The following is a 25919-nucleotide window of genomic DNA, read 5'->3' as shown; positions in this document are numbered from 1 at the left end:
CAGATTAAATGTAAAATTAAAAAGCATCTCAAAAACATTTTCATGGATTATAGAGGAAAATGTCAAACAAAGTGGGAAAAACTAAATATTAAAGAAAATGAAAAAAAACCCAAGAGGAATGAATAAATAAAGAAAAGCGATGGTAAAAATGATGAATTACAAAACAATATTGCTTTACCAGTGTAAGTGTATTCACATGTTGGCCTGTTAAAACATTCTAACTATCTTGTAAATACTATACAGTTCTATAAATAATAACTTACGAGAGTCCGTCATCCACCATTCTTCCAACATCTGGGATGTTAATAATAGGTTGGAACTCAGGACTGCCCTTGTGCTTTCGAATTGACAGAAGCACTTTTGGACTCATCAGGCCAAATCTGAAATGATATCAGTATAAGTAAGTATGACACGTTTCTAGTCCTGAAAGTAGGTGTTTATTGGACGAGTGTGGTCATTCCCATCAAGTGCGAGATTTCCATACGAGTCCGGTAAACAGATTTTGGACAAGAGACGTACAATATTTTACGTCATACTATTCAAAGCTTAACAATAAAAAATGTGTACACATCCTTATATATTACCACTTCAGGACTAACAATCACTACTCATAACCTCTAAGAGAGGTAATGTTATTGATTATAACCACTCATTGCCAAATATAATCAGCTGGTTGGTGTCCGGTAAAAACTTATTATACAGTACAGTGGTACCTAATTAAACCTATTTGATTAAGCTGGTGGCAACAGCTGTTTTCTAGACTAAATCCTGGGTGGGGAAGTTCGTTAAAACAGTGTAGTGTGGCGTAAAAGTATTAAAAGAGTTCTAAAAGAGTGTTGTTATATATGGTGAAATCAATCATTTTTAGGATAATTTATTTGCAGGATCAGATACGTAAGATATATGAGGGCTGATTTAATCTATTTCATGCCTGGTAGTGGTAGTTAAGGTATTAAAGGTAAGCTGTAAATGACTAAGTACTTCCTTCTTATTTTTCAGGTAGACTTAACGTTTGCTTCATTTGGTGGTTATACCAGAGGAACAAGCTTTAGTAAAAAAAGCATTATTTATAATATTGTTAGTTTCATTATTTTACCACAATAGAGTAAATATACTGAACAACAAATAATTAGTAGACAAAAAACATACAATACATTCCTGAAGATAAATACTCCTTAATTATTGTGTTCAGCTTTAATAATAAATCAATAAGGGAGCTTGTTTAGAATTAGAATATAACATATTGACGTTTCGATTAAACATTTTGATAACACAATTGTCAAATGTTGGTAGCATAGTTATTGTTTGGTAACATAATTATACTAATTTTTAATTTCAACAACTATTTTCGGACATTGATGTCATTTATAAAATGATTGTAAAACCTCACTTCTTGCACAGTAATAATTTAAGTAAACAAATGTAAGCAATTATGTTCATCACTTATAGAAATTCAACATTTTGTAAGAAACAAATATATTACATGATTTAACTTAGTTTTGTTGGTTTTGCTAAATATAATTGCAAAACAAACCACAAGAACAATTATGAAACAAAAAAACCATAACTTAAAACAATTGAAGAAACAATAACAGAATGGATCATCTAATGTCACAATGAAAAAAACACTAACCTAACACAGGCCATAATCTCTATAGCGTAAACCTTGCGGTGTTCCCAGTCATGTAACAGCCAACGCACTCCAGACATGAACACTTCTTCCTCGCTGAAAATACCAAAAAAAGAACCTCACAAACCATATGCAAACTAAAAGTATTTACTTTATCTCAACAATTTAAGATGTCAATTGTCAATCTACTATAAAAATTACACCAGTGAGATAAAACTTAAAATAGTTTTAAAGTAATACGAGAACCAATATATTTTTTGGCAAGGCTTGAGTTTAAAAAGATGTCAGATTGAAAAGCTTGTACGGGGACGGCTTTTTAGGTAAGGGCCGGTTTTGGGTTTACATTATACGTCCGTTCTATTTCTCTCGTACACCGCAAAAGGCTCCTCGCCACTTACTGGCATCCTTTGTGAACAGAACTACACAATTGCAGCTCTTCAACTGTCATAGTACGATTTGCTGTGAGTTTTTAAAATGTCTTAAACCACATATCTTTTACCGTGTCGGAGGTATGGTCAAGATAAGTTTTTTGATTACAAGAAAAGAAACATACTGTATATCCGATGCTGACATTCATCAACATAGGCTAGGGAATTTCAAAATGGCTGTGAAAATGTCCATTTCGGATTAATTGTGTTTTTTGTGGGTACCCAGACTTCTCACAGAAGACCACAAAGGAAAAAGAATTCCACAGCCATTTTTACACTCCATAACCCATTTCTGAAAATGGTATGATACCAGATATGGTACTGTATGCTTATCCATTTTAACCCACAAAGTAAACAAATGGAAAAAGAATAAAATAGAGACAAAGTATGAACAAAATACCCCCGTCGCAGCAAACCTGCATACTAAGCGAATTTCCATTTACCCGGCTTGATTTCTACTAAAATATTCCCTATAAATTTTTAGATTTATTTCCTATTTAAATAACATTAATTTTAGTGAGTAGTTAGGTTTGCTGCTACGGGGAAGATGTTGAGGTGTGTTTTTTTTTCAATTGAAATATTGATAGCTTAGTATGAAATAAGCCAAATCGCCAAATTTGATTAAAATATATCCATAAACAAGCAAACTAGAACAGTTTTATTTATTCTCCATAAGAATAACATGGGAATTCTAAATTTACATTTTTTTAAATTTTCTCCGTAGTCAATGAACATTCAAAAAAACTTCAATATACTAAATTATTTGTTTTTTTTAGCTCTTCAAATTGGTCTAGAGAGAAATTTAGAAATTTAAAGTTTTTAGGGTCAAAAATGAGAAAAACCCATTTTTACCCCATAAAACCCCCCATAAACCCCTGATCCCATGGTCCGATTATGCTGGTTCGCGAACTCGTTCGAATAAATGTAGGTTTACACGTTTGTACCAAATTTCATCAAAATCGGATCAATTTTGCTCGAGTTATCGCGCTAACAGACACATATATAAATATATATATATATATATATATGAATTTGAACGGATGGTGTTTTTGGCCTCTGGGGACCTCAAAACGAAAAAGTAAATCGGTCCCGGGTCTAGGTCTTACCATGAGACCTACGGTAATAGCTTATTCCCTATATGGGAAATTCGCTAAAAAAAAAAAATATTTAAATCAAATGAGAAAGAAAATAGATTCAAAACAAAAATAAAATCAAAGTTTTACCAGTGAACGCAGATGTAGTTGGATTGCAGAAACGTGCAGACTTCCTTTGAGTTAAACTCTATGAACTCTTTAGAGCTTACAAGCGTCAAAAAGAACCTTTGCACACGAGGCACCATCAACTCCATCACGGCTTTGTTGTTCATTTTACGAGCCTCCAAGTACAGCAGAAATGCCTTGTCTTCGCAAAATATCTCCATATTGTCTATGAATGACCAACACTGCTCTTCCAACTCTGAAATTGACAAATAATTGGATTATTGTGTTCTATGATCCTGTCTAATGAAACAGCTGATCTTGGTCAGTAAAAGAGCTACACAGATCATCTCACTTCCCACCAGGGTTGCCACCCGTCCCGATTTTGGTCCGGGGGGAGGGGGGCCATGTCCCGATTTTTCGCTAACCCAAGGTGGCAACCCTACTTCCCACACTTCATTCTACACTTTTCCTTCGCTCATATTTTGGTTAAAATATGCACCAATGTGGCGTCTTCATCTCAATTGGTTATATAATAAGAGTATATTTTTTATTGGTACAGTAAAGATAATCTCTCTCAAGTTTAGGAGTTTTTCAATTAATAATTTAAATTTTATATAGGCCTACTACAAGATAAAAACAATGAAGTCACTGAGGTGAGAAGTTAATTTACTTTAACTTTGATCTGTATAACTCAGAGGATGTATAAGAACTGATATTAAATTTATAGTCAGAATAGTCAGAATAGTCATTTATTCAGTCTAAAAAGTAGTACCGTACAGCCAACATGTCAGAAAATTAAAAGCTCAGATCTAATACACAGACGATATAAACATAATTAACGAAGATAACGATACCTATGTTCTTTCTAAGTTAACATAGGCTGTACTTGGCTACCAAGTGCTGGTCTGGATCTTTTTGTAATGCTGACCGCATTCAAGAAATTATAATTTTTAATTTGCTGGCGAACTCTTCAAAATGTAGCACTGAAGTACAAAACAGTGTACACAACACAAAACACATAGAAACATAAACCTGAAGATTGAAGATGGAATCTGTCGTCTGAAGTTACAGTAATGACAAAGAAATTACTAAACAAATCAAACTGACTGCTGCGACAGAATGTAAAAAAAAATACTTCCAGTCAGGAGCCAAACTAATTAGTGCAAAAAAATTGTGTACTCTGTTAAAAGAAGGAAGGGAAACAAAACTTGACCAACAAAAATACAAGATCGAGGTTTTTATAAATAATATCATCTTGGAATGTAGTGTTGTTAAAGAAGTTGATTTACCTTTGATCCCAAGATATTGAGCAGCCTTGAACATTTTCAGTATGTTGTCTCTCCGCAGAAGTTTGTAACTATCGGTGTTTGGATGAAGCATCCACTGGTAAATGAGTGGAAACGTCTCACTGGATACGGACTGTAGAAAAACATCATTTAAAAAACTTAAATAGCCCCGTTCAGCAACCGTACAGACTACGCAAATTTCCGTTTGCCTAATATTTCCTAAAACAGTTCAGATTCAGTCTTCTTTTTAACGCCCACAAAATTATTTAAAAGATTATGCGAATTTTTATGTTTTGAGTGACACAGAAAAGTACGGGGGAAACACTCAATGGTGCACTTAAGTGGTGTCTATCACAAGTAGTGTTGGTGTCTAGGGCAAAGTCGCCAAAGTCCAACACCGCCTCCTCGCTCTCACGTACTACAATGTTGACGATGGAGGAAGGCCCTGTGCGATAGGAGTTTCCACACAATGCTCACCTGCTTGGGCTATACTTCGCTCACCACAAGTATGTTTCCGGTCTAACATACCAGACCCGAAAGCGCACGGTAGTCCCATAAGCCTGTTTCTTCTGTACCTTACTTCTCCTGGGTTTTGAAGGTCAAAAATGGGAAAAAATTGTTCCTATAGTTAAGTTATCGAGCCAACAGACACACACACACACATACACACACATGTATATATACAGGCCTTTATGAATTTGGACAAACAGTGTTTTTGGCTTATGAGGTCATTAATAAAAAAGTTCACCAGTCCTGAATCTAGGTCTTACAATGCCACCTTCGGCAAATAGGGGAAATTCACAAAAAATATTTAGATGTTATGGTATAATTAGATGATTAGTTAAATAATTAGATGATGTGTGTTATAATGATAATCAAAATGTTAAGATGTCATGGTGTGTGTGGGACTTATTTAAATTAAATAAAACATACAGAACCCTTCCCGAATAAAGCAATGTTAGTAATTTCACTTATCAGCAATCACCTCAGAGAGCTCAATTTGAGAGGAAGTTTTGGAGGCAAAGAATGAACTGTAACTTTGTAAAACAATCCTGTGACACTTGAATACTTTGCTTCCTGTCTTCACTTGAATATCAGGGTTTCTGGAATATATGTTTCAGTTTAGTACAATTTGGTAGCAAAAGTAAAAGTAAAGGTTTATTTTCTTATGAAAACATACGACAAAAATTAAATTTTGCTGTCCATCAGTCGATGCTTACAAACTAGCATTCACTTTCATTATGGCTAAACGTTCTAGGAACAATAGACAACAACTTAGCACTTTATCTCTTGTAGCTTCAAGGAGCCAGGCTTTTAGTTTTAATAACATATTAATGCAATCAAAAAGCTGGCAGATCGACCCTGAGAAAAATTATCCTGACTAATGAAACAATTCATCTTAGTCAGTAAAAAAGCTACACAGATCATCTCACTCCATTATACACTCATCACTCATGTTTGGGCTAAAACACGCACATAAGTGGTGTCCATCTCAATTATTGATAATAACATTATTAGATTAGCTTAAATTACTGTATATATTAGTACTAACTATTTAAAAATAAATAATTTTAAAAAAAGATGAGGGAAAACTCATTGTTTTTGAAAATAAAATGTTAAGACAGATTTTGGTTCGGTGAATGATGATGTAGAATTAGGCATAAGGAAGAAATACAAAATTTATACAGAGACTACAATTATGATATTACAGCACATGCGAGAGTTAGACGGCTAAGGTGGACTGGACATGTCTGGAGAAGGGATACAGGAACACTATTGAAGGAAGTAGGAGAAGGGCAGCCAAGCGGGAGAAGTCAACCTGGAAGGCCTAAAAGAAGATGGTGGGACAGCGTGATAACAAACATCGCAAGAGCAGGAGTGGAAGTAGATGAGGCATACGACCGGGAAAGATGGCGAGCAATTGTTGGTAAGGTCAAAACCCGATGGCCATGGGAGTGAGTAAGGAAGAATTTATAAATAATTGTGCAGGGTGTTTATAAAAGAATGGATTTTATCGGTCGGTGCTCAGGGACTATTCAAGATAATTCTATGATTTAAACGTCAAATTGAAGAGAAAATAACTTTTTAAATAAGTTTTTCTCATACTTTGTGTTACAATTCAAAATAATTTATGAAATTCAGATTTTCATCAATCTTATTTGAGCGTAAAACTGGCTAAGTCTGTACGCCTAGGTCAATCGGGAGGTTTATCTGATGTCTTAACTAAATCTTTTTAGGCACAAAGATTCAATCTTTTACAGATAACATCATAAAGTGTTGATTTAGGTATGTTCAACTGAAGACTTCGTCGGGCAATCCATTTTTTGGGGTTTCTGATGCAGAATAGTTGAATTTCTTCGACTATGTCAACGCTTGTTTTTAGCCGGCCGGGTGAATGTCTGTTCAAAACAATACGGTACCACAAAAATCATTAAACCAGCGTCAAATTTCTTTATCATCAAATGGATTTAAATTTAGTTGAAGTAGGCAATCGATATAAACTCTGTGAACCACAGATTACACTCTGTGCCTTCTGCTGCGCCGTAAACATTTCACTGGCAACTGGCGTCAGGCGTGTGAGACACAATTGTGGCCTACCACCCTGCACCTGTTTTGCGCATGCCAAGGTCAGAGTTGCTACACGGGAAAAAATTAGTTATTTTAGCTTCAATTTGACGTATAAAACGTTTAGTTACCTTGAATAGTATCCAAGCAATTACCATTTTAAATCCCGGCTTTCTTTTATGTACACCCTGTATTTACAATATTTTGTGGAATACTCACATCATATTCAAAATATTATGAAATAAAATCTCTTTTAGATCTGATTTCTTTGGCAGTGTGAAGTCATTCCAATCAATACAGTTGTCTATCACATAGCCCATCCTGCAAAATTAAATCCTCTCTAAATAGGACAAACTATATGATTAAATCTGCATAAACTACCTTAATATTTTAATATTACCATTGATTTTGGAAACTTAATAAAGTTAATTATCTGATTTATATAAGGATTAGCTGTAGTCAACTTTTACCTTAGTTTGCTTTACGATAAAAAGTTCACTAGTTGAATTCTAAGAGTACATCAAAAGGAAAAGTCATTATCTTTTTGGTGATTGAAAACTGGCCCCACTTCTTGATTATTGGGCTTTTAATAATTCATTTAGACACTCATCCTTCATATTTAGGTTAAAATACAGTCAATTGAGCACTAACCTTAATTGGTAATAACAATTGATATACCTTACACTAAACCCTATCAGCTAATCAATTAGTTTTCATCTAAAGGATCTGGGGGTCAAGGGGTTGCTCTGGGAAACTCTAGAGCCTTTTGTAGCAAAGATATGATAGATTGCAGCACATTTCTTTCCCTACGATGTCATCAATACCTCAAACTCAAACTCAAACTCAAATATCTTATATATTTTCTTAATTTACTAAATATATTTGACAGTCGTTACAAACTGCATAATAGCGTCAACAAAATTTCTCTTACAAATAAAAACAATATTTCTTATGGATAAAATCTAAAAACTAAAAATCATTGATTTCTTAAAAAGTCTTCTACACTATAACAACAGCGTGAAGAAAGAAAACTCTTAACCCCTTTGCAAAATTTGTCCACACTATTTTCCATTTTCAGGGGAGCGGGCCAAATCACCAAATCAGTTTATAAAAGTTATAAACGGTATTTTATATTTAGCTGCATTAAAACCGATGATGTTTCCAAACACTTACTTAGCTAAGCTGAGTTCGGACACTTGGGGTCCTCGGTCGGAATCACTCGTGTCAAAGTCACTATAAGCCAAACCTCCAGTACCCACGGCTGTATACAGGCAAGTGGTTGTCTGATAAACAAAAATATAATGATTTTTGTAAAATAATTATTAGATTCTAATTGTCCTTCAAAGTGATTAAGAGTACGTATTAAATACAGGAAATCAAACTTATACCTTACTTATTTAAGTGGGTTTAATTGTTGTAACTAATTTGTAATCAAATCATATTCTTTTAAATCAATTTAAATAGTTTCCAAATAGGGAATTGGCATAGATGCCTCTATAGCATTACCTTCTGAAAGCAAGTCTTGATCCAATGTTTTTCCTTTGTCAAGAACATACAGTGGAACCTCGATAAGAAAACCCTCGATAACAAGAGCATCAAGTAACATGTTATTTCAAACCTCGAAAAGAAGTTAATCTTGATAACAAGTCTTATTTTACCTTTCTCATGAAAAACTTCTTATTGAGGTTCTACTGTAGTTCATTTGGAAAAACATGCAACTTGACCTGTCTGAGAGAAAGAATTAAATTTGCGGCATCCACCCCTACACTGGAAGTTTGTAGTTGTACATCAGTGGACTACAATAGACCTTAATCTGTCAGTATAGTGCCATAGTGACAACATGGATATAAAAATTAGTGATGGATCATACTGCAAGAATCCATTAAAAACATAAACTTAAAGGACAAAAATAATTTTTAACTATCTGTCAAAATAGACCAAAATTTCTTCCTTGAATCAGATAATATTGTAAGACTAGACAGGGGTATAGGAAAACCTATTTTTTGTCAACAAAGTAGTCTGGGGTCCAGAAGAATGGAAGTTTTGATAAACTCACTTTCACCAAGAATTAACTTAAAACAAGGAATTACTGTCAACTTTACTTTTACTTTTGGAACTTAACAAATAAAATAAAGGTGTATCAGGTTACCCAATTGTCCACAAATGGTTTCTTGTCCTTTTCCAGTTCTTTGTGATTTGCCATTTCGGACTCAGTAATGTTCAAGCTAACGCTGGCAGGGTCGGCTGCCACGATGCTCAGATCTTTCGATTCATACACAATCTGTGAGGTACAGAAAATGTATAATAAAACGCATTTTTAGGATTTGTTTTTCTCTCAACTGAACCACAAACCACAATGCCCATAACCACATGTATTTTTAGTATTTAAGGTTTGAAATTCTACTACGGCTACAGATTATGAAGGTCATACAATATTGAGGACCGATTTATATTGTGGTACATTCTGTGTCGAGAGATGACTGTTGGCAAAGGATTTAAATCTGGTTTAGCAAAAGTTATGTACTTTTCATTAATAGAAAGAAAAGATTAATCTAACTAAAGGCATACTATTTTTTCAATACATATTTCATAGAAATAAGAAATAATATAAATAGTGTCATTGAAATATATGTAATGAATTATTGAGAATCTCGAGTTACCTGACTAGGCTTCAACTTGAAGTTTCCGCTCGGAGTTGTTTTGAACGGAAACATCTGATGATCCGAGGAGCCCCCTTCTCCTGCAGCTGCCCTAGCCGCTTGTCTGCGTAGAGTACAAATACATGCAATACACACAATAAATGCAATACCGTACTTTCTAGGGGTAGCTGTGTTTTGACTCTTTGAGCTGCTAAGGTTGATAAATCGGACACAAGAGTAAAATAGTTCAACACTAACTGGAGAGAGACGCAAAATTGTTATGGATGTAACATAGAGCACAATGGCCTAGGTTTTTAAGATCAACTCAAACCATACTCAGTTGAAAATTCTCTTAGTGACAGTGAAATATTCTAACTTTTGTGTATAGCAGTGGCGAATCCAGGTTTGGGTTGAGGGGAGGGGGCGAGATTAGAGGTGAAGCACATCATCATTGTATTCCTTGGTCACGACAAAAACCTGAATAACCCCCACAGTATCTAACACAATCAACGTCTTACGTGATCGCAGCGAAATTATAAACATCTCCCGTGGTCGAGTTGAAATAATCGTCATTGTATTACCACTGAGTATCCCCGTGGTAATAGAAACTTCATCATCGTCCTTGACGATCCCGGCAAATTCTGATAATTTCCCACGGCTGAGTGCACATCATCGTCTCTCATGGTCATGGCAAAACCCTGAATAGCCCCTGCAGTAACGGAAACATCATAATCGTCTTCACCGATCGTGGCAAGATGTTGATATTACATGTTGTAAAAAAATGTATGCCCGGGAGGGGGGGGGGCGAAGGGGCGACACCCCCCTCCCCCCTCAGGATCCGCCACTGGTGTATAGTTAAGTGTTTTGTGTTTCTTGTGCCACAATGGACTCTTCACGGAGTCTAAACCACTCATCTATCCAGATATATATGGTTTTAGCTTCCTCTGGGTTTAAAATTAATGAAAATTAAGACTAACCAATAGTATTTTCTTATTATGATACTGATATCCCGTTGTCATTTATAAATATAGATCTTCCCAGGAGGGTGATAATACCTCTGATAGCATTTTACGTATAGTCTGTTGGCAATACTGTAAACAAATAATAAAATACATCTCCAAACAGTTTTTGATATATTTGTATCTACTGTATCCGGCTAACTACTAACTGTTTCTGATTGGGCCTGATTAAATACATATGTAAGGCTTGAAAATGTTTAAGGTATACATGTATTTATATCAAAAAGTGTTAAAAGACAAATTGTATTTTAACCATATAACAGGTATATGTAAACTAACAATATTTTTTTGTCTAAAAAGTGTTACCTACAAATTAACTTTGTCCTCGACACTTCTATGTGTGATATCTCCACCTCCTCTAATACGATGCTCCCACTGTAAAACAACACTTTCAAATTCATAAACATCATTCAAATGTAATAAATACTTGATTATTTAATCAGTTTTTACCATAAAAACATGTATTTTTAACGGTTTAGGGTAACTACATTTAGGGTACTAAACCCCTAAGGTTGTAATCTACCTTACCACCGTGCGCTAATGCAAGGGTTTAGGATCTTCATCATTGTCAGGTTAGTTCTAAACCTATTGAAGATATATTTATGTTAATTTATTAATTTTATATTTTGTAGGCTTGTACGTTTGTAATTTTGTGCTAATTGTAGAAATTAAGTGCGGAGGGACTGGTAAATACCTCAAAATAAGCCTTTTCTAAAGCATTTTACTCGTGAGAATTAATTTTTTTATGGAAATTAAAACCAGAGAGTCATAGATTTGAATTTAAGGATTAAGAAACCTTCTTTAGATTAAATAAATTTTAAAATTTAACTGGGTAGGTAACTCGAGAGGACTTAAAACGTCTGCAAGCGCTTCTTGTGGCGCTGTTCAATGGTGCAACATAGCTAATGAAGCCCAAGCTGAGATTTCCGAGCTGAGGTAGAGCGCACCCTTAAAACTCCCTAAGTTGCATGTTATTCTGATGAAAATTACTTGTACCTATACAATATCATATTATGTTATTAGTAAGAAAAAATGTATAAAATTCAGATTTTAGCTAAATTTTTTTTAAGGAAACAAAATTTTAGTATTTTTAATTATGTTGTGTATTTGGCCACATTGTCTGCATAGCAAATACTTAAAACAAAATGTGAACAGAAAAAAATACTTGCATCCACTTTTGTAGGCCTAAAACTGGGTTTTCCAGTAAGGTTCTTCTTTTTGGTGGGTACACATGGTCGTTTTTTCTTTTCTCCAGTCACTAAATAATGATTATGTAATTAGTTACATGAAAACATAAAACATTAGGTACTGATAATAAATTACAGTGGAACCTTGATAACATATTACACTCTAACAAGTCACCCTTGGTAACAAGTGTGTCATTTTCAAATCCCCTTGAATTTTTTTTCCCTTTAACACGTTCGCTACTGCAATAGTACGAAATTTTTCATTCACATGGACCAGCGACGCACATATGCGACGGCCGGTTTCTATCCATAGACCGTCGTCGCATATATGCAACGGCTAGTCACATTAAAATAGACTGCCGTCGCATATTTGCGTCGGGGTTCTAGTGTTATTAAACTGCTTAAATATCTTTGTAACGGTCTATTTGAGAAACTGAATTCCCTGCAGTGGTCTACAGAGATGTCTGACACACAAATGCGTCGCTTAGTCTGTGGATATGATGATTGGTGACGTCATATGATAGTTGGAAAAACTGGTCTTTACTTTTCTGCACCACTTTATGTATGTATGCAGTATGTATGCTGCATTATCCTTTGTAGATTTTATATTTGTTCAGTTATAAACTGTTCTTGAATAATCTGTTTTTATTTTACTTACTTTCACCTCAAAGCACAAAAAAATTTTGGTCTATTTTCTATTTTTATATATTTCTATATTTATATATTTTCTATATTTCTATTTCTATTTTTAAATTTTTGGTCTAGTTTGGTCTATTTCAAGAAAACTATGATTATTTTTACTATTGTCTTCGCTGTAGACCGGGCGTCGCAAATATGCAACATTACAAAAGGTTATAAAAATACAAAAAAACTAGAATAAATTATTTACTAACACGATTGAAGAGTATTACGAAGTAAATGATCACTGTTTTACAGGTTTTCGCGCGTGGTCTGTGTGTACTGTTAACCAATTGACAGCCGGTCAATGTGTAAGATTCAAATGTATACCTCGGTTCGCATATATGCGACGCTCAGTAGCGAACGTGTTAATCACATGTTATTGCACACCTTTATAAGAAGTCAACCTTGACAACAAATGACAGACTTGTTATCGTGGTTCTACTGTATTATTAAAACTTATTCTATTGGTTAAATATAAGGATAATTTGGTTAATATATCTGGGCATGTTCAAAACCTTAAATGTCACTAGTTTTTTTTTAATTACAGTTCATGCATGATAATGCATTTAGACCAGTGCTACTTATTATTTCCTAGGTATATCCATGGTTCTTTGGGGGAGGGGGGGGAGGAGGAGGTTCAGATCTGTCTTTGAAATTCAAATCAATATTTTTAACAAGATTCTATTTTAGACTTTTTATATGAAAGCTTTAAAAACTTTATGTTTCATGTGTTTGTTTAGCATTTTTATCACAGCACTTAAACATTAAATATATTCAAGAATGACTTAAAACATTGACACCGACTGTTCTTCTTTTTCTCTTCTTTTCTTTTGTGTGTATAAAATAAAGCATATAACTACGGATGAGTGTATTTATTCCGCTTAACTACATAGAATAACAAAGTCATCATTTACGGAGGTTGTCAAAGTGATTTAAAAAATTTTTAAAGATAAATTAAGAAAAAAAAACATTACACAGTTTATAAGTTAATGTTTAACACATTCAGTAATGGATGGTGATAGACCATACATACAGAGGAGTCTAATGGATGGGAAGGAATGTGTTAAAACCAAAAGAAGTAGTTATATACTTACAATTACGTTTTAAACTTTTTGATTCCAGGTATTGTGATAGGCTTGCACGAGGTCTCAAAAGGATGTTTTTACAATATTCCCTGTTAGAAGCTCCAGACAAAGCGCTAAAGCATAAATGAACAGGATTAGTAATTTGCTAATGTTATTTGACAATATACCCCACAAAGCAATAATGTATGTCAATATTTATCAAGAGTGGGGTGTTATATATTGGGTCAATTAGTATGGGGGGGAAGGCTCCCAGCAACACTGATAGTCACAGTCACACCACATGGCGCTAGTAGAATTAAATTTACTCCACTCTTACTCTTACTCCCATGGCCATTTGTACCCCAAGTGGTACTTGGCATCACCAACACACTGCCTCCTCGGTCCTATCTCTTGCGGTTTCTTCATTGACTTCCATCCTGGCCATATCTTTCTTTACTTCATCCGTCCAGCGTTTCTTCAGTCTCCCTTGTGGTCTTCTCCCCAGTGGATCACTTTTCCATATTTTATAATGTGCTAGTTTCCGCTCTTCTAATGATGTGGCCCGTCCAGCGAAGCCTCCTGCTTTTAGTCTCTGCAATTAATTATATCAGGCTTCTTGAACAGGTCTCTTAGTTCCTGATTATGTTAAATTCTCCATACGTCTCCTTCTTTAGTAAGGCCAAAGATGTTGCGCAGGACTTTATTTACAAAAGTAATTAGTTTATTCTCTGTGTCTTTATCCATAACCAAGGTTTCAGCTCCATAAAGAAGGACAGGTCTTAGGATAGTTTTGTAGATTTTAAGTTTAGTGTGATGAGACAACAATCTTGACAATGAACAATGAGATATTAATAATCTTGATGATAATAATTTGTTTAGAGCATACACACTTCTACTGGCTAGGTTTATCCTGTGAGCAGACAATAACACCTAAATTTACTCTAACAGCAATTTATTATCCAGATGATTGTACAAAATAACAAACGCAACATGCATGAGTGCATGCCGCTCCACTCTAATCAACACAATCTATACTTACTGTAGTGATAGATAATCTACCACTTGATTATGTATCGATAGACATACCACAATCCATACCATTATAATATTACGTCATTTAAAAATAATACCTGTAGTCCATGTTTGCTTATTAATCTCTTTGTTATAAATACTCAGCTTGGTTCTTGTTAGCTAGCTTTGACTTTTTTCTCTTCCACGACACCAAGGAGGAACTCAACTGATGATGCTCTGGATGCAGACTTACCACTTTTCAGCTCATTTCGCTGTCAGGGGTCTTTAAAGGTGGGTCTTTTTCTTTTGACTCATACAGCGGCTCTTCTGATTTGATTATGCTGCATATCTTTGTTTTCCACAAACCCTTTTCTTTATAAGCAGCCCTTATTTATGCCTCTGTCCTACCCGCAGGCTGTTTGAGGGGGGAGGGTGGCCATGAAAGGTGTACCAGAGAAACCACAGGATTACAAAAGGAGACGGAGAAGGAGGTGGTCCTCCAGATACTTGTTCCAAAAGCAAACTTACGACCAACCCTACAAGCCCCACACATAACAACACAGCAAGGACACGACTCATTCCAGGGCCGCCCCGAGGGCAGGGCGAGCGGGGCGATCACTCTGGGTGCCGCAGCTAGGGGGCGCCGCGGCTTTGGAAGGTAAAAAATTTAACAACGTTATCGGCAAACCGCAAACAAATATTTTAGCGGAAACTCGCAAACATGTAATCAATGACAATGACTATAAAAAAAGGGCAATCTATAGCTTTTGTTTTATTCATAAAATAAATACCGTTATTTAATATACAACTCGTACTATTACTACTTTTACGTCTGGCATGTGACTTAAAAATTGGCAATACTGCGAGTCCAAGATACTCACTGCGTATTCGCGACGCCCCACATCACACTTGCTTGTTTCTAACCTCAAAGCTCAACAAACTCATGTCAACTCATAGTCGCTTTGTGATGTCCGTTGTCAGTCGTAGCATAGATAAAACATAGTACCGGTATGTTTTATCTATGGTCGTAGATTCAATGTTTTTAATAGCCTAATTTAGTCCAGTTTAGTTGTTACATTTATAAAGAATACTATGCAAAACGTTCGATATCGATATATCGGATGACGGTTGAAGACGCAAACCCCCCAAATACCTTTTTTGGGGAGGGGCGAAAATTTAAATCTCGCCCCGGGCGTCTATTACCCTAGGGGCGGCCCTGACTCATTCCTATCACTTATTTACGTCTCAAAACGTAGAATTAGTAACAAAATTTTGTTTGGTTTGATTGGAAGAGAAAAATGTATTACATAGGTATCTCATCACTATAATATTTTGGATAGCTTTTAGGATTAATTTATAGTAACCTTATTTTTTTACCATGATCCAACATTTTTTAACCCAAACTGGTTGATAGTACACAATAAACAACTTTATCCAATCACTGAAGAAAACTTAAAAAAAATTAATCCAGTTTTAAAAAGTAGGCTGTGCATCATCGGCTTCTATAGGAAAAATTGGCTAAATACAGTTGGAATAATGTGACATATTTTGTGCTTTTTTACGGATTATATTTAGTACCTTTTATCATGAACATCCATGCATGTCAACGAATTTGCCACAGTGCTGTCAGATATTTCAGAAAAGGTCTGTAAAAAACAAAAACAAAACTTTAGAATTAGGAAAACTGGTAATACGTTCCTTAATACGTTAATACGTTCAACTTTTGACCACGAATACAACTAAATATCCAGATTAATGGTGGTTCTCTACCCGAAACAAATTTCAAATCAGCAACTAGCCTATGCCACTTTTTGTATCTGGTTATTTTGTAATAGCTTTAACTTCAATGAAAAGAAATTTTAAAAGTGAAAAAAAAACTACTAATGTGTATTTATTTTTATTGGAGAATTTCAGTGTTATCTTTGAATTGATATATCTAAAGTTAAAGTTATACTGGCTAAATTTTCACATTTAAGGTGTTGTTTTTAGGGGCACATAGCCAACTAAAAGTTAAGGAATAGTTATTAATTTGTCCATTAATAAAAAAGTTGCATGCTAAACCAATTTGTTTAAGACATCCTAAAAAATAATAAAATTTCAAAAAAATTTATATTCATCGATTTTCTTTGATTCATCGATATACCTACTTATGATTCCCAAGTTGCAGAACATAATGAGTTACCCACGTTTTTAGCAATTTTTTGTAAGGTTGTACCATAATATAAAGTTGTCATTGGTAGCTACCAATAACAACTTTATACTATGGTACAACCTTACAAAAAATTGCTAAAAACGTGTGTAACTCATTATGTTCTGCAACTTGGGAATCATAAGATTAAAAATTGCCTTGGTCAAAATGGTTATGCTCTTGTGTCTAATATACCAGACATAAGAAAATGTAGTATAAATGCCAATATAGGCTATATGTGTTCATAACGTGTAGTAAAAAATATCCTTAATATAACTAAAATCCTTTGAGCTCCAGACTTCTGAAAGCGTTAAAAAGGTAATGAGAAGTAGAATTAAAATTATAAATGTAAGATACAAATTACACACTCACATCTAAATCTTTTGGAGTTTTCATTTCTATTGTGCAGTATAAACTAATATTAATTCAAATAACTTTGGGATTGTTTAAATTGATAACTATTAATAAAAAACTAAGTTAATACCATCAAAATAAATACAAAATGAAAGCAATAGTAAAATGCTGGAATAACAATACACTTAACATATGATAATACATTCACTATAGAGTAAAAAGTGGTTTTGAAGGATACTTTATTATGGAATATATTTATATACCTATATATAAGTGTTTCCTTTTCAGGTTTTAAATTTTACAATGCCCTACCTGATAGAAATTGGAATATGTCGTCAAAAAATAAGTTTAGAAAAGTGTTAAAGAATTGGCTTTGACAAAACTGTTCAATAGTTTTGAAAATTTATTAAGGCCATGAAGTTAGGTCAAGTGCATGGAACCTGACAAAACTACTCCGGTTACTCTATGCTGGAACCAATGAATAAGGTATCAGTATTCTTTGATTTATTTTGATATTTTCATGAATCACTGTTTGGACTTGCTGCTGTATTTTGGTTTATTTCGGCATATTTAGTTTTACTTTTTATTATACATTCACAACATAGCATATTGTAACAACTTAATGGCCAGATACTGACTGAGCCACTGACTCATTAAAAAAAAACTTTGGTCACAGATTGGACTTATAGTATACAAAACTGTATTTTGGGCTCAAAAACATACCTACAGCATTGAGGTTAGGATATTTGTGGCTGAGCTGCATTATTGAAGAAATTATGAATAATATTCTTTGCTAACTTTAAAAGTCAGCAAACAAAAATACTCTTCATTTACATAAACTATACAATAAACTAACCTAAATTTTGTTTTGTTCAGTAACATAGATTAACCAATCAACATAAGTAGACTTCTCCATTGTAAATTTTATAGTTAGTTTTTCATGTTTAGCTCATGTTGGTGACACTGATTGCTAGTGTTGATGAGAATTAGTTTCTATTATTTTAGGGTTAATATTTAATGATTTGTGCTTTACTGTTTTGTTTTATTACCAGGGGACGAGTTATTTTTTATGATTAGATTGTTTTATTTGGTTAAACAAGGTTTTAAATTACTGAAATTACAAGAAACAAATTGTAAACAAAACACAACCTCTATATAGTGCACCGGAAGGAACTAACAATAAAATTGTCTTCAGCTAATACATAAGAAGAGATATCTATTAAGGGGGTATGTTTTATCTATAGTTGTAATCTTGGATGAGGAATAGTACTAATAGTAGTGAGCAAAATAATAGTTTAACCATAGACTAACCAACACAAGTAAAGGGAGTGTGTTTTATAACTTTGTCATCAAAGTGAACAAACGTGAAACGTTCAGCTGTTTTGCAAAATAATTTAAGTGGATAAAATGCCACTTCTATTATAGCATCTTGTTTTTCAGGTCAGGAAACAAAGAGAACCTCTTTAGCGAAAGAGGGGGGGGGGGGGGGCGAGACGTCACTCTTCTCTTGAGGGAACACCATTACCTCATCAATATGAGGTTAAGCCATCAGTGTTCGTGGCGTAGTGGTTAGTGTGTACTCATCTGGTGTCCATAATAAATTCAGATCGAATCCCCTGGTGACATTAACTTTTTTCAACGATTTCGCTTAGAATGCGATTACTTCTTAAATGTACATCTTTTGTTAAAATTTGGTGTACCACTCCACTACGCACCTGACGATGGAGTTATCTCTGAAACAGCCGTAGTGAAGTATCACCCCTGATTGCGTAGACGGTAAGCACCATATAGTATATTATTATTATAAAAAGTCTTTGCCTCATAAACTTGATTCTGTTACAAACTTACAGCAGGTAAAATATGTGATATTGACTTTGTCAATAAAAATACAAACAAAGTTAATTTAGGTTCTATAAGGTTATCTAAGGTTATGTAGATTGAGCCATTTTAACACCAAGAAACGAAGATTACTTAAAATTAAACCTGAAAGTACAAATTATATGTCAAATAACACTTGTCCAAATTTTGTATACAATTTGATAGAGCCCATAGGGTTTATAACTCTTAGGAAGAGCCAATAGAATTTACCTTCTCCGCCCTATATTTTCACGTGTTAAACATTAGGTGGCTGCAAGCCAGGCAAATTCCTTTGAACAATTTAATACTGTTCAAACATGGAATTTGCACACACCTCGGATTAAAAACTGTCACGTAAATCCAAACACAACTTCGAATCTGGAAATTTAGCAGGATAGAAACAAAATACAGCAATTGTTTACATAATTGGTTTTAATATTTGAAACACAATAACAATAATTATACAAATGTTAATTACAACGACATTAGTGGGTTATTTATTACAAGTATATACTCGTATGTACAGGATTTACACTGTAAAGCAGCCTGATTGTAAAGGCTCTAGTCCTGTGTTCAGTGTTTATTGAGCAAAACGGCCGAAGGACCGAACTGAACACCCGGACACCTAAGTAATCAGATAAGCAAAAACAGGGACACATATCACATACATTTACAACACATTTACAATTACAATAATTCGTTTTTCAAACAAATACTGCATAGATAGAATAAGTAGATAGAGCACACATATTTTTAAAATACCACAAATAACAGTGTGAAATTATGATTTAACACAAACAATACTGAAGAAATAAGTGATAAACTTAAGTATACATTATTGTCTACTTGGTTTAACTTAGTAGTATAAGTAGAATATAATTTGGTTGACTTTTTTCTAATGAAACATTTTTATAGTATAGGTACACAAAAGTTATGGATAAGTAGTAACATTCACAGACTAAAGTCAATGAAATTAAGTAGTAAATTAAGTAGAATAGTACACCAACAAATACTGAACTTTCTAAATAAAATTACATGAGCAGGATATTTATAAAAAATTTTGCCTTCTCAAAGATTTTTTTTGTCAAAATTCTTAAGAAACAACATAATTGTATTGTAATAAGAGGAAAATTACTTTGACTTTGAACACAATGAGTAGATTAAGTAAGTAACAATTTTAATGACGACAGTTGTTGTAAACTGTGCTTTAAAATATTTGATTATTCAATCCCTAATGACTTGTATGCCTTTGAAATAAAATAACAATACAATACAATACAATAACAAACTTTTCAGTGATTTCAGTGGCCATTGGACATCCTGATAAACAAATATTGGTAGTAATACAATAAATAAGTTTTTCATTAAGGCTTAAATGCACTGAAAACAAAGTTCTAAAACTCTTCAAGAATACTATGACAGTTTACATAGTAAGGCTGAAGTATCATTTTTATTTATAGACTACTATTGATATTATAGTAACATTTAAATATTGGTGTTGTGCAATCCAAATACATTCCTCTTTCCCATTGCATAAACTTTCATATAAACTGTGATAGAATCCTTACCCAACAACATTGCTTTTAACAATAGTATACGTGAGAATTTTTAAACAACAAGTTTCTTAGTGTTATGTATAGAAGACTCATGAGCTTAAGTTGCGGAAAACTCTTCACGTAGAACATTGCTTGATTGCAATTGGTATTCATACGTTTACAAATATTATGCCAAGTTTATGAGTCTTTTTTGTACAATTTATTTGATTAAGTTTCACGTTCTGTTGAATATATTTGTGTTTTACGTCATTCCACATCTTGACCTTGCACAAATTAACTAATCACTTTACAAGAGTCTTAAACATATATTCAGTGAGATTCTTGACGAACATAAAAATTTAACTCTTAAAGCAGTTCTCAAATTGATTCAAATCTGTAAATTGCAATCCAAACAATATTTTTGCAAAGTCAATTTTGACAATAGATAGTTTAACAAGAATTATTTTTTTGCATGATTCTGGTTTGTTCAAACAGTTTTTTCCGTTCAGCCACCATTCCCTTGATTGAGCACAGGGGGGGAGACGGAAAGTTCTGTCCGCAAGTCATCGGATTCCGCTTAGTCTCTGGAACAACATACAAATGTCATGAGTTTATTGACTATTTGAAACGTAGTTTTGTAACCATAACCAACAGTCAAAACACTTATTTTTATTCAAACTATACTTGCGTACGGACATAAAGTAAATTGCATTACATTTCTGAAAATATATAAACCAGCGTTTCCCATATCAGGAGAACATGTTAATAGTAAAATCAGTTCATAGGACAGTTATACAACAAAGAGGTCAGCTTTTGAAGAATATGGCATGAAATGGTTTTTTTATTGGTTGGGTGATCTATGATTTACTAAAAAGCAATTTTACTTTATAGCAAATTTCCCATGTATGGCATAAGCTATTTTATCCTTCTTTTTTTACGATTGGTCACCAGCAGTCTGCAAACAAAATTATTTAACAGTAACTTTGAATACATCCTAAATGGATACTATTGGCTGCTACAAGGGAAAAACCCTGAAACACACAGTTTTTTTCCAATCTTGATTTACCTGCACGAAGAAGAGGCGAGGGATCCTGATTGGTCGGCTCGTTCACAGAGGACTCTGACGAGCACTGCTGATCTGTAGAAAAAAGAGAATTGTTAAACAACCTCAAAGATTTCCATTAAACTGCCAAGTCGTCTGCTGGAATAATAGCGTTCTCAACATTTAAATCCCCACGTAAACTTAATGATAAAATTTACACTTTATTTTCGGTCATATTTGAATATATTTTGCGACATTTATAAGGGTCAGGGAACTTAGAGCAGGCGGAATTGCGTTATCACAGCAAACTTCAAAGACAAATTGTGCCAGTACACATATGTGGATGGCGGTTACGACACTGCGGAAGTCAACAGCCACCGGACGGATCTGATTATAATAATCACGATGGTTCCATACCAAATGATTTAACAGGAAGGTTTGTTAAAATATCTACAAAAACATTTGGAGAACATAAATATGGGATTAATTCAAAAATTATACCTATCATTGCAATTAAAAAAAAACTATTTAAAATAAGGCTGTTAAAAACCCAAAAATTCCCTATATTTCATTGCAGGAGGTTATCACGATATTGAAGCAAACTCGATACATGGTAAATGATTGTGATTTTGCTATGCGACACTAGAATCTGCATTGAATCTAACTTCAAAACAAGAGGAAAGGAATTGTTAAAGTATTATGGAATCAAGAATCAAAATTGGCTAATTTATATTTATAACGTGTAATTTACAGCTTAAATTAAGGTTTTATCATTGAAAGAAATTCATGGTTCACGGTTTTAAGGTTTGAATGAGAACCCTATTATTTCATTGATACACTTACAGCTTGGGTGATTGTTACAAATTTGTCATTAGCTAAAACTATAAGATATTTTCAAACTATTTACATCTAAAGTACTTTTTTAGTAAGTAATACAATGGTTCAAGCTGATTCAAGCAGGGTTAAATACAATTAATTAACTGGTAAAAGAGAGTTGTGTGAATGGTACCTGGGTGAGGTTGGCATTGCCGTCGGTGCAGTAGTGCCAACGCTGCTGCTATGGTGTCAGGCCGGCCACCACGCCAACACTAAACATGCGACTCATGCACTACAGGCCACAAGCTCTGTCTGCCAGCCCTGACAGTCTTACCAACCCCAGTTGTAACTTTTCCCTACTGTTTTACCTTTGAATATTTACACAAGTTTTTCCCCGTGAGTAAATTAGTGTTTGATGAAATGTTAGTTGTTTGTGTATACCAAAGTAGTAGTAAGCGTCTCTGAATTTGTATTGATAGTGACGGCATCAAAAAATATGAATGGTTTGAACCACTTTCACAAAATTGTACAATTAAACTCGGTAGAAAATGTCTATGTCGCTTACAAAAACGAAAATATATTTTTTTTTACATGAGAGTTAAGAATTGGTTGAGTTCTGAGAAGTGCATGAAAGTAAAAGAAGGAGAAATTGAATTGAATATAAAATTCTTGGTTCTAGCAAATTCCAAGTTTTGCAATCTGCAAAGGAAAATCAAGTTGCCGTTATTTCAATTTAAATTTTCGACCACAGTGGCCGTTTGTGTTATCTAAATTTTAGATCTCACAACATATGTAATGCATCAAATTTGCTTATCATAGTAAATGAACTCAACCTCACGCCAACAATTTTCTTTGAGTATATTATTTCTTATTTAAGTTTTTCTATTGTATGTGTGTGGCCTTTAAACATATGTACCTACAAAAGCTTTGTGGCAACAATTGAGTTATTCTATGAAAGTGTGTGTGGGTATTTAAATGAAGACCAAAACCATTAATTGGTTGGGAGAAAGCATTAAAGGAATCTACTCAAATATAAGCCAAAAAGTTGTGTTTACTTTGTAAAGCTGTTTAGAAGTTATTGTAATTATTAAGCACTACAGGACTGGCAGATTAATGAAAAGGTGACTAAAATTAAGCACTCAATAAAAATAATTCAAAAACACAAAATTCCAAGCTGTTTTAAAAGAATCAATCATAATCCAGAGTTTTAAGTGATGGTACAAAACAAACTGTTTATTTTCTGTTTGCATTATCAAAACAGCTGTTAATGTCAACAATGGAAACAGTATGATTGTAAGTTTCTTTTAAGTGGTTATGTTTTGTTTTGTTTTGGCTACTCGGTTAACTGTGACAAACTTGCTTATAGAATGGCTACAACAAAGCAAGAAAAGGCTAATGGTGCGTCAGCAATTGCTTGAACTGAAGCTAATGTGACCGTTGAACAACATTTTTTTTTTTAATAATCCTGCTTGTTAAACAGTCAAACGTATCCATTTTGAGCAAACAAAACGCCTTCTATCGCTTTGTAGTAGCCCTTTTATAAGCAAACCTGTCACAGTTAGCCAAATAGCTCAGACAAAACATCAGACATCAAAACAAACGGTAAACACGTTCTTTCCATTGTTGGCATTACTAGGGGTTTTAACCAAGACACACTAAAAATCCATGGTTTAATTTTGCACCATTTTTAAAAATACCCTGGATAATTAATGGTAATTGTATAAAGCATTACACTGCAATACAGATAGTTATTCATAATTTTAAAAATCAACTCAAGCTTTGGAATAAGTTAGTAAAACAAACGAAAAATAAAATAAAATACAACAACACAAGCAAAAATTAACTATAAATCAAAGCTAAAAAAAACCACAAAAAGTAATATAAATGACTACTAACTCACTAAATACTAATACAATTTTTTACCATGCAATTTTTCAAATATTCTAATCAAAAACTAATCTGTCCAACAATTTGTCAAGAGACAAAAAAAAACAAATATTTGAAAACCAGAAATTAGCAATAAGAGATTACTAAAAAAATTAATTCAAATCAGTAAACAATAGTGTATTCAGCAGATATATTTATTGTACACTTGCACTTGTAAACATAATTAACTTAATGAATATATTTAAAAAATCCAAATTCTACCTAAAAACAAAACCTAACACAGAACGAGCAATAAGATTAAGGATTAGGCTTATATTTGAATAAATATCATGGCGAGGTTAAGTGAAACTTTGGCTAACAACATGCAGAACATGACTTACAGGTGTGAGGGACTTTTCTTTGTCTTCAAACTTCATAAACTCTGCAGAACAGTCACTGGCCTCTGATACTAGGTGAGCTCGCAACTGTTTGTTTCTGAAACGGTAAATAATACATATTTTAATATATAATTAGTATTTGTAGTAATAAAAGAAAAGGTGAAACGAAAGTAGTTTGATATTTTAATCCTCCGTTTCACTTTTACATGAAATGAAAAGGTGAAAATACATATTTTACTGTAAGGTGATCCTCCTAACCTCAATTTAAGATAAGAATCCCAACCTTCCCACTCATCTAGTTTCTAAAAAAAATATTTCCAAACTGTGTTATGTGATTTTGAAAACAAGAATGAAAAACTAAAAGCTTGAAAATACAAACACGAGGCACTACAGTAGACTCTCTATTATTCGGAATCCTCAACACTGCAAGGAAATTGTAACATTACCACACTTGTAAACAGTATGCAAAATAACTCATTTCCAATTTATCCATTCTTAATTCCCGCTCGCTAAATCAGCTGATATCACTTTTAGAGTTTCTATAAAACATTAATATCTGGAGAGCTAATAACATAACCTAAAAAAAGCCTTTTATTCGTATATCTATTAGCCCTCGGACTCTAATTTTCTCAGATAAGCTCGCGTAGCTCTACCCCTATTCAAAATTATTCCAAACCAAACAAAAATGCTCAAAATGCTGCTCTTGGCTTTCTTGTAAAATATAATCTACGAGTGAGGATGTTTATTCTACATTATTATTATTTTATTATTATTTATTATTTTTTTAACTCACCTAGAGTCCAGCTGCATGATGTGTTGCTGAGCCTGAGCAAGTTGTTCATTAGCAGCTCTCAGCTGTTCCTCCAGCCGTGAAGACTCCACACACTTCACAGAGTATTTTTCTGACAGCGACAGAATCTCCTGCTTTATCTCTTCCATCTCTTGCCTGCCAAAACACCATAACTAATGTAAAATTTCTTATATTGTACTCCTTTTACATTGTAAGACATTTGGCAAGTTCCATTGTGCAGTACTTTGGACATCAGAACACATTAAAATTTGTGTATATTCTTTATGTGAAGGTATCCTTCTATGTGAAGGTATCCTTGTATCCTTCTCCATATTAATTTTTACTTCTAAGATCTTAGATAAAA

The 25919-nt window shown here is 33.6% G+C and overlaps 2 protein-coding genes across 4 annotated transcripts in view; both read right to left on the bottom strand.

The window, feature by feature from the left end:
- The window catches only part of LOC129002709 (uncharacterized), a 46373-nt gene extending 29080 nt beyond the window's left edge, over positions 1–17293 (bottom strand). Inside the window, exons 1-14 of the mRNA XM_054430719.1 lie at positions 17270–17293; positions 16288–16355; positions 13729–13832; positions 11936–12024; positions 11077–11141; positions 9769–9871; positions 9258–9389; positions 8282–8391; positions 7328–7429; positions 5529–5646; positions 4547–4676; positions 3282–3513; positions 1634–1726; positions 264–380 (exon numbers count right to left, since the gene is read on the bottom strand). Coding sequence (XP_054286694.1) covers positions 264–380; positions 1634–1726; positions 3282–3513; positions 4547–4676; positions 5529–5646; positions 7328–7429; positions 8282–8391; positions 9258–9389; positions 9769–9871; positions 11077–11141; positions 11936–12024; positions 13729–13832; positions 16288–16355; positions 17270–17293 — 1487 coding nt within the window. The remainder of the gene's footprint in view (positions 1–263; positions 381–1633; positions 1727–3281; positions 3514–4546; positions 4677–5528; positions 5647–7327; positions 7430–8281; positions 8392–9257; positions 9390–9768; positions 9872–11076; positions 11142–11935; positions 12025–13728; positions 13833–16287; positions 16356–17269) is intronic.
- Positions 17294–19528: 2235 nt separating this feature from the next.
- The window catches only part of LOC128990317 (protein outspread), a 122328-nt gene continuing 115937 nt past the window's right edge, over positions 19529–25919 (bottom strand). For 2 of the 3 annotated variants that reach the window (XM_054412651.1, XM_054412657.1), the window contains 5 exons: positions 25559–25711; positions 24769–24862; positions 22695–22773; positions 21710–21781; positions 19529–21227 (listed from right to left, as the gene is read on the bottom strand). In XM_054412651.1, the coding sequence (XP_054268626.1) occupies positions 21094–21227; positions 21710–21781; positions 22695–22773; positions 24769–24862; positions 25559–25711 (532 nt within the window). In that variant the 3' untranslated portion in view covers positions 19529–21093. The remainder of the gene's footprint in view (positions 21228–21709; positions 21782–22694; positions 22774–24768; positions 24863–25558; positions 25712–25919) is intronic. The other variant, XM_054412666.1, reaches the window with a different exon arrangement.

This window comes from Macrosteles quadrilineatus, unplaced genomic scaffold (genome assembly GCF_028750875.1).
Source record: "Macrosteles quadrilineatus isolate MER2022 unplaced genomic scaffold, UCM_ALF_1.0 Scaffold_1__1_contigs__length_201487025, whole genome shotgun sequence".
NCBI classification, from domain to species: Eukaryota; Metazoa; Arthropoda; class Insecta; order Hemiptera; family Cicadellidae; genus Macrosteles; species Macrosteles quadrilineatus.
This window is presented reverse-complemented; position numbering and strand designations above follow the sequence as displayed.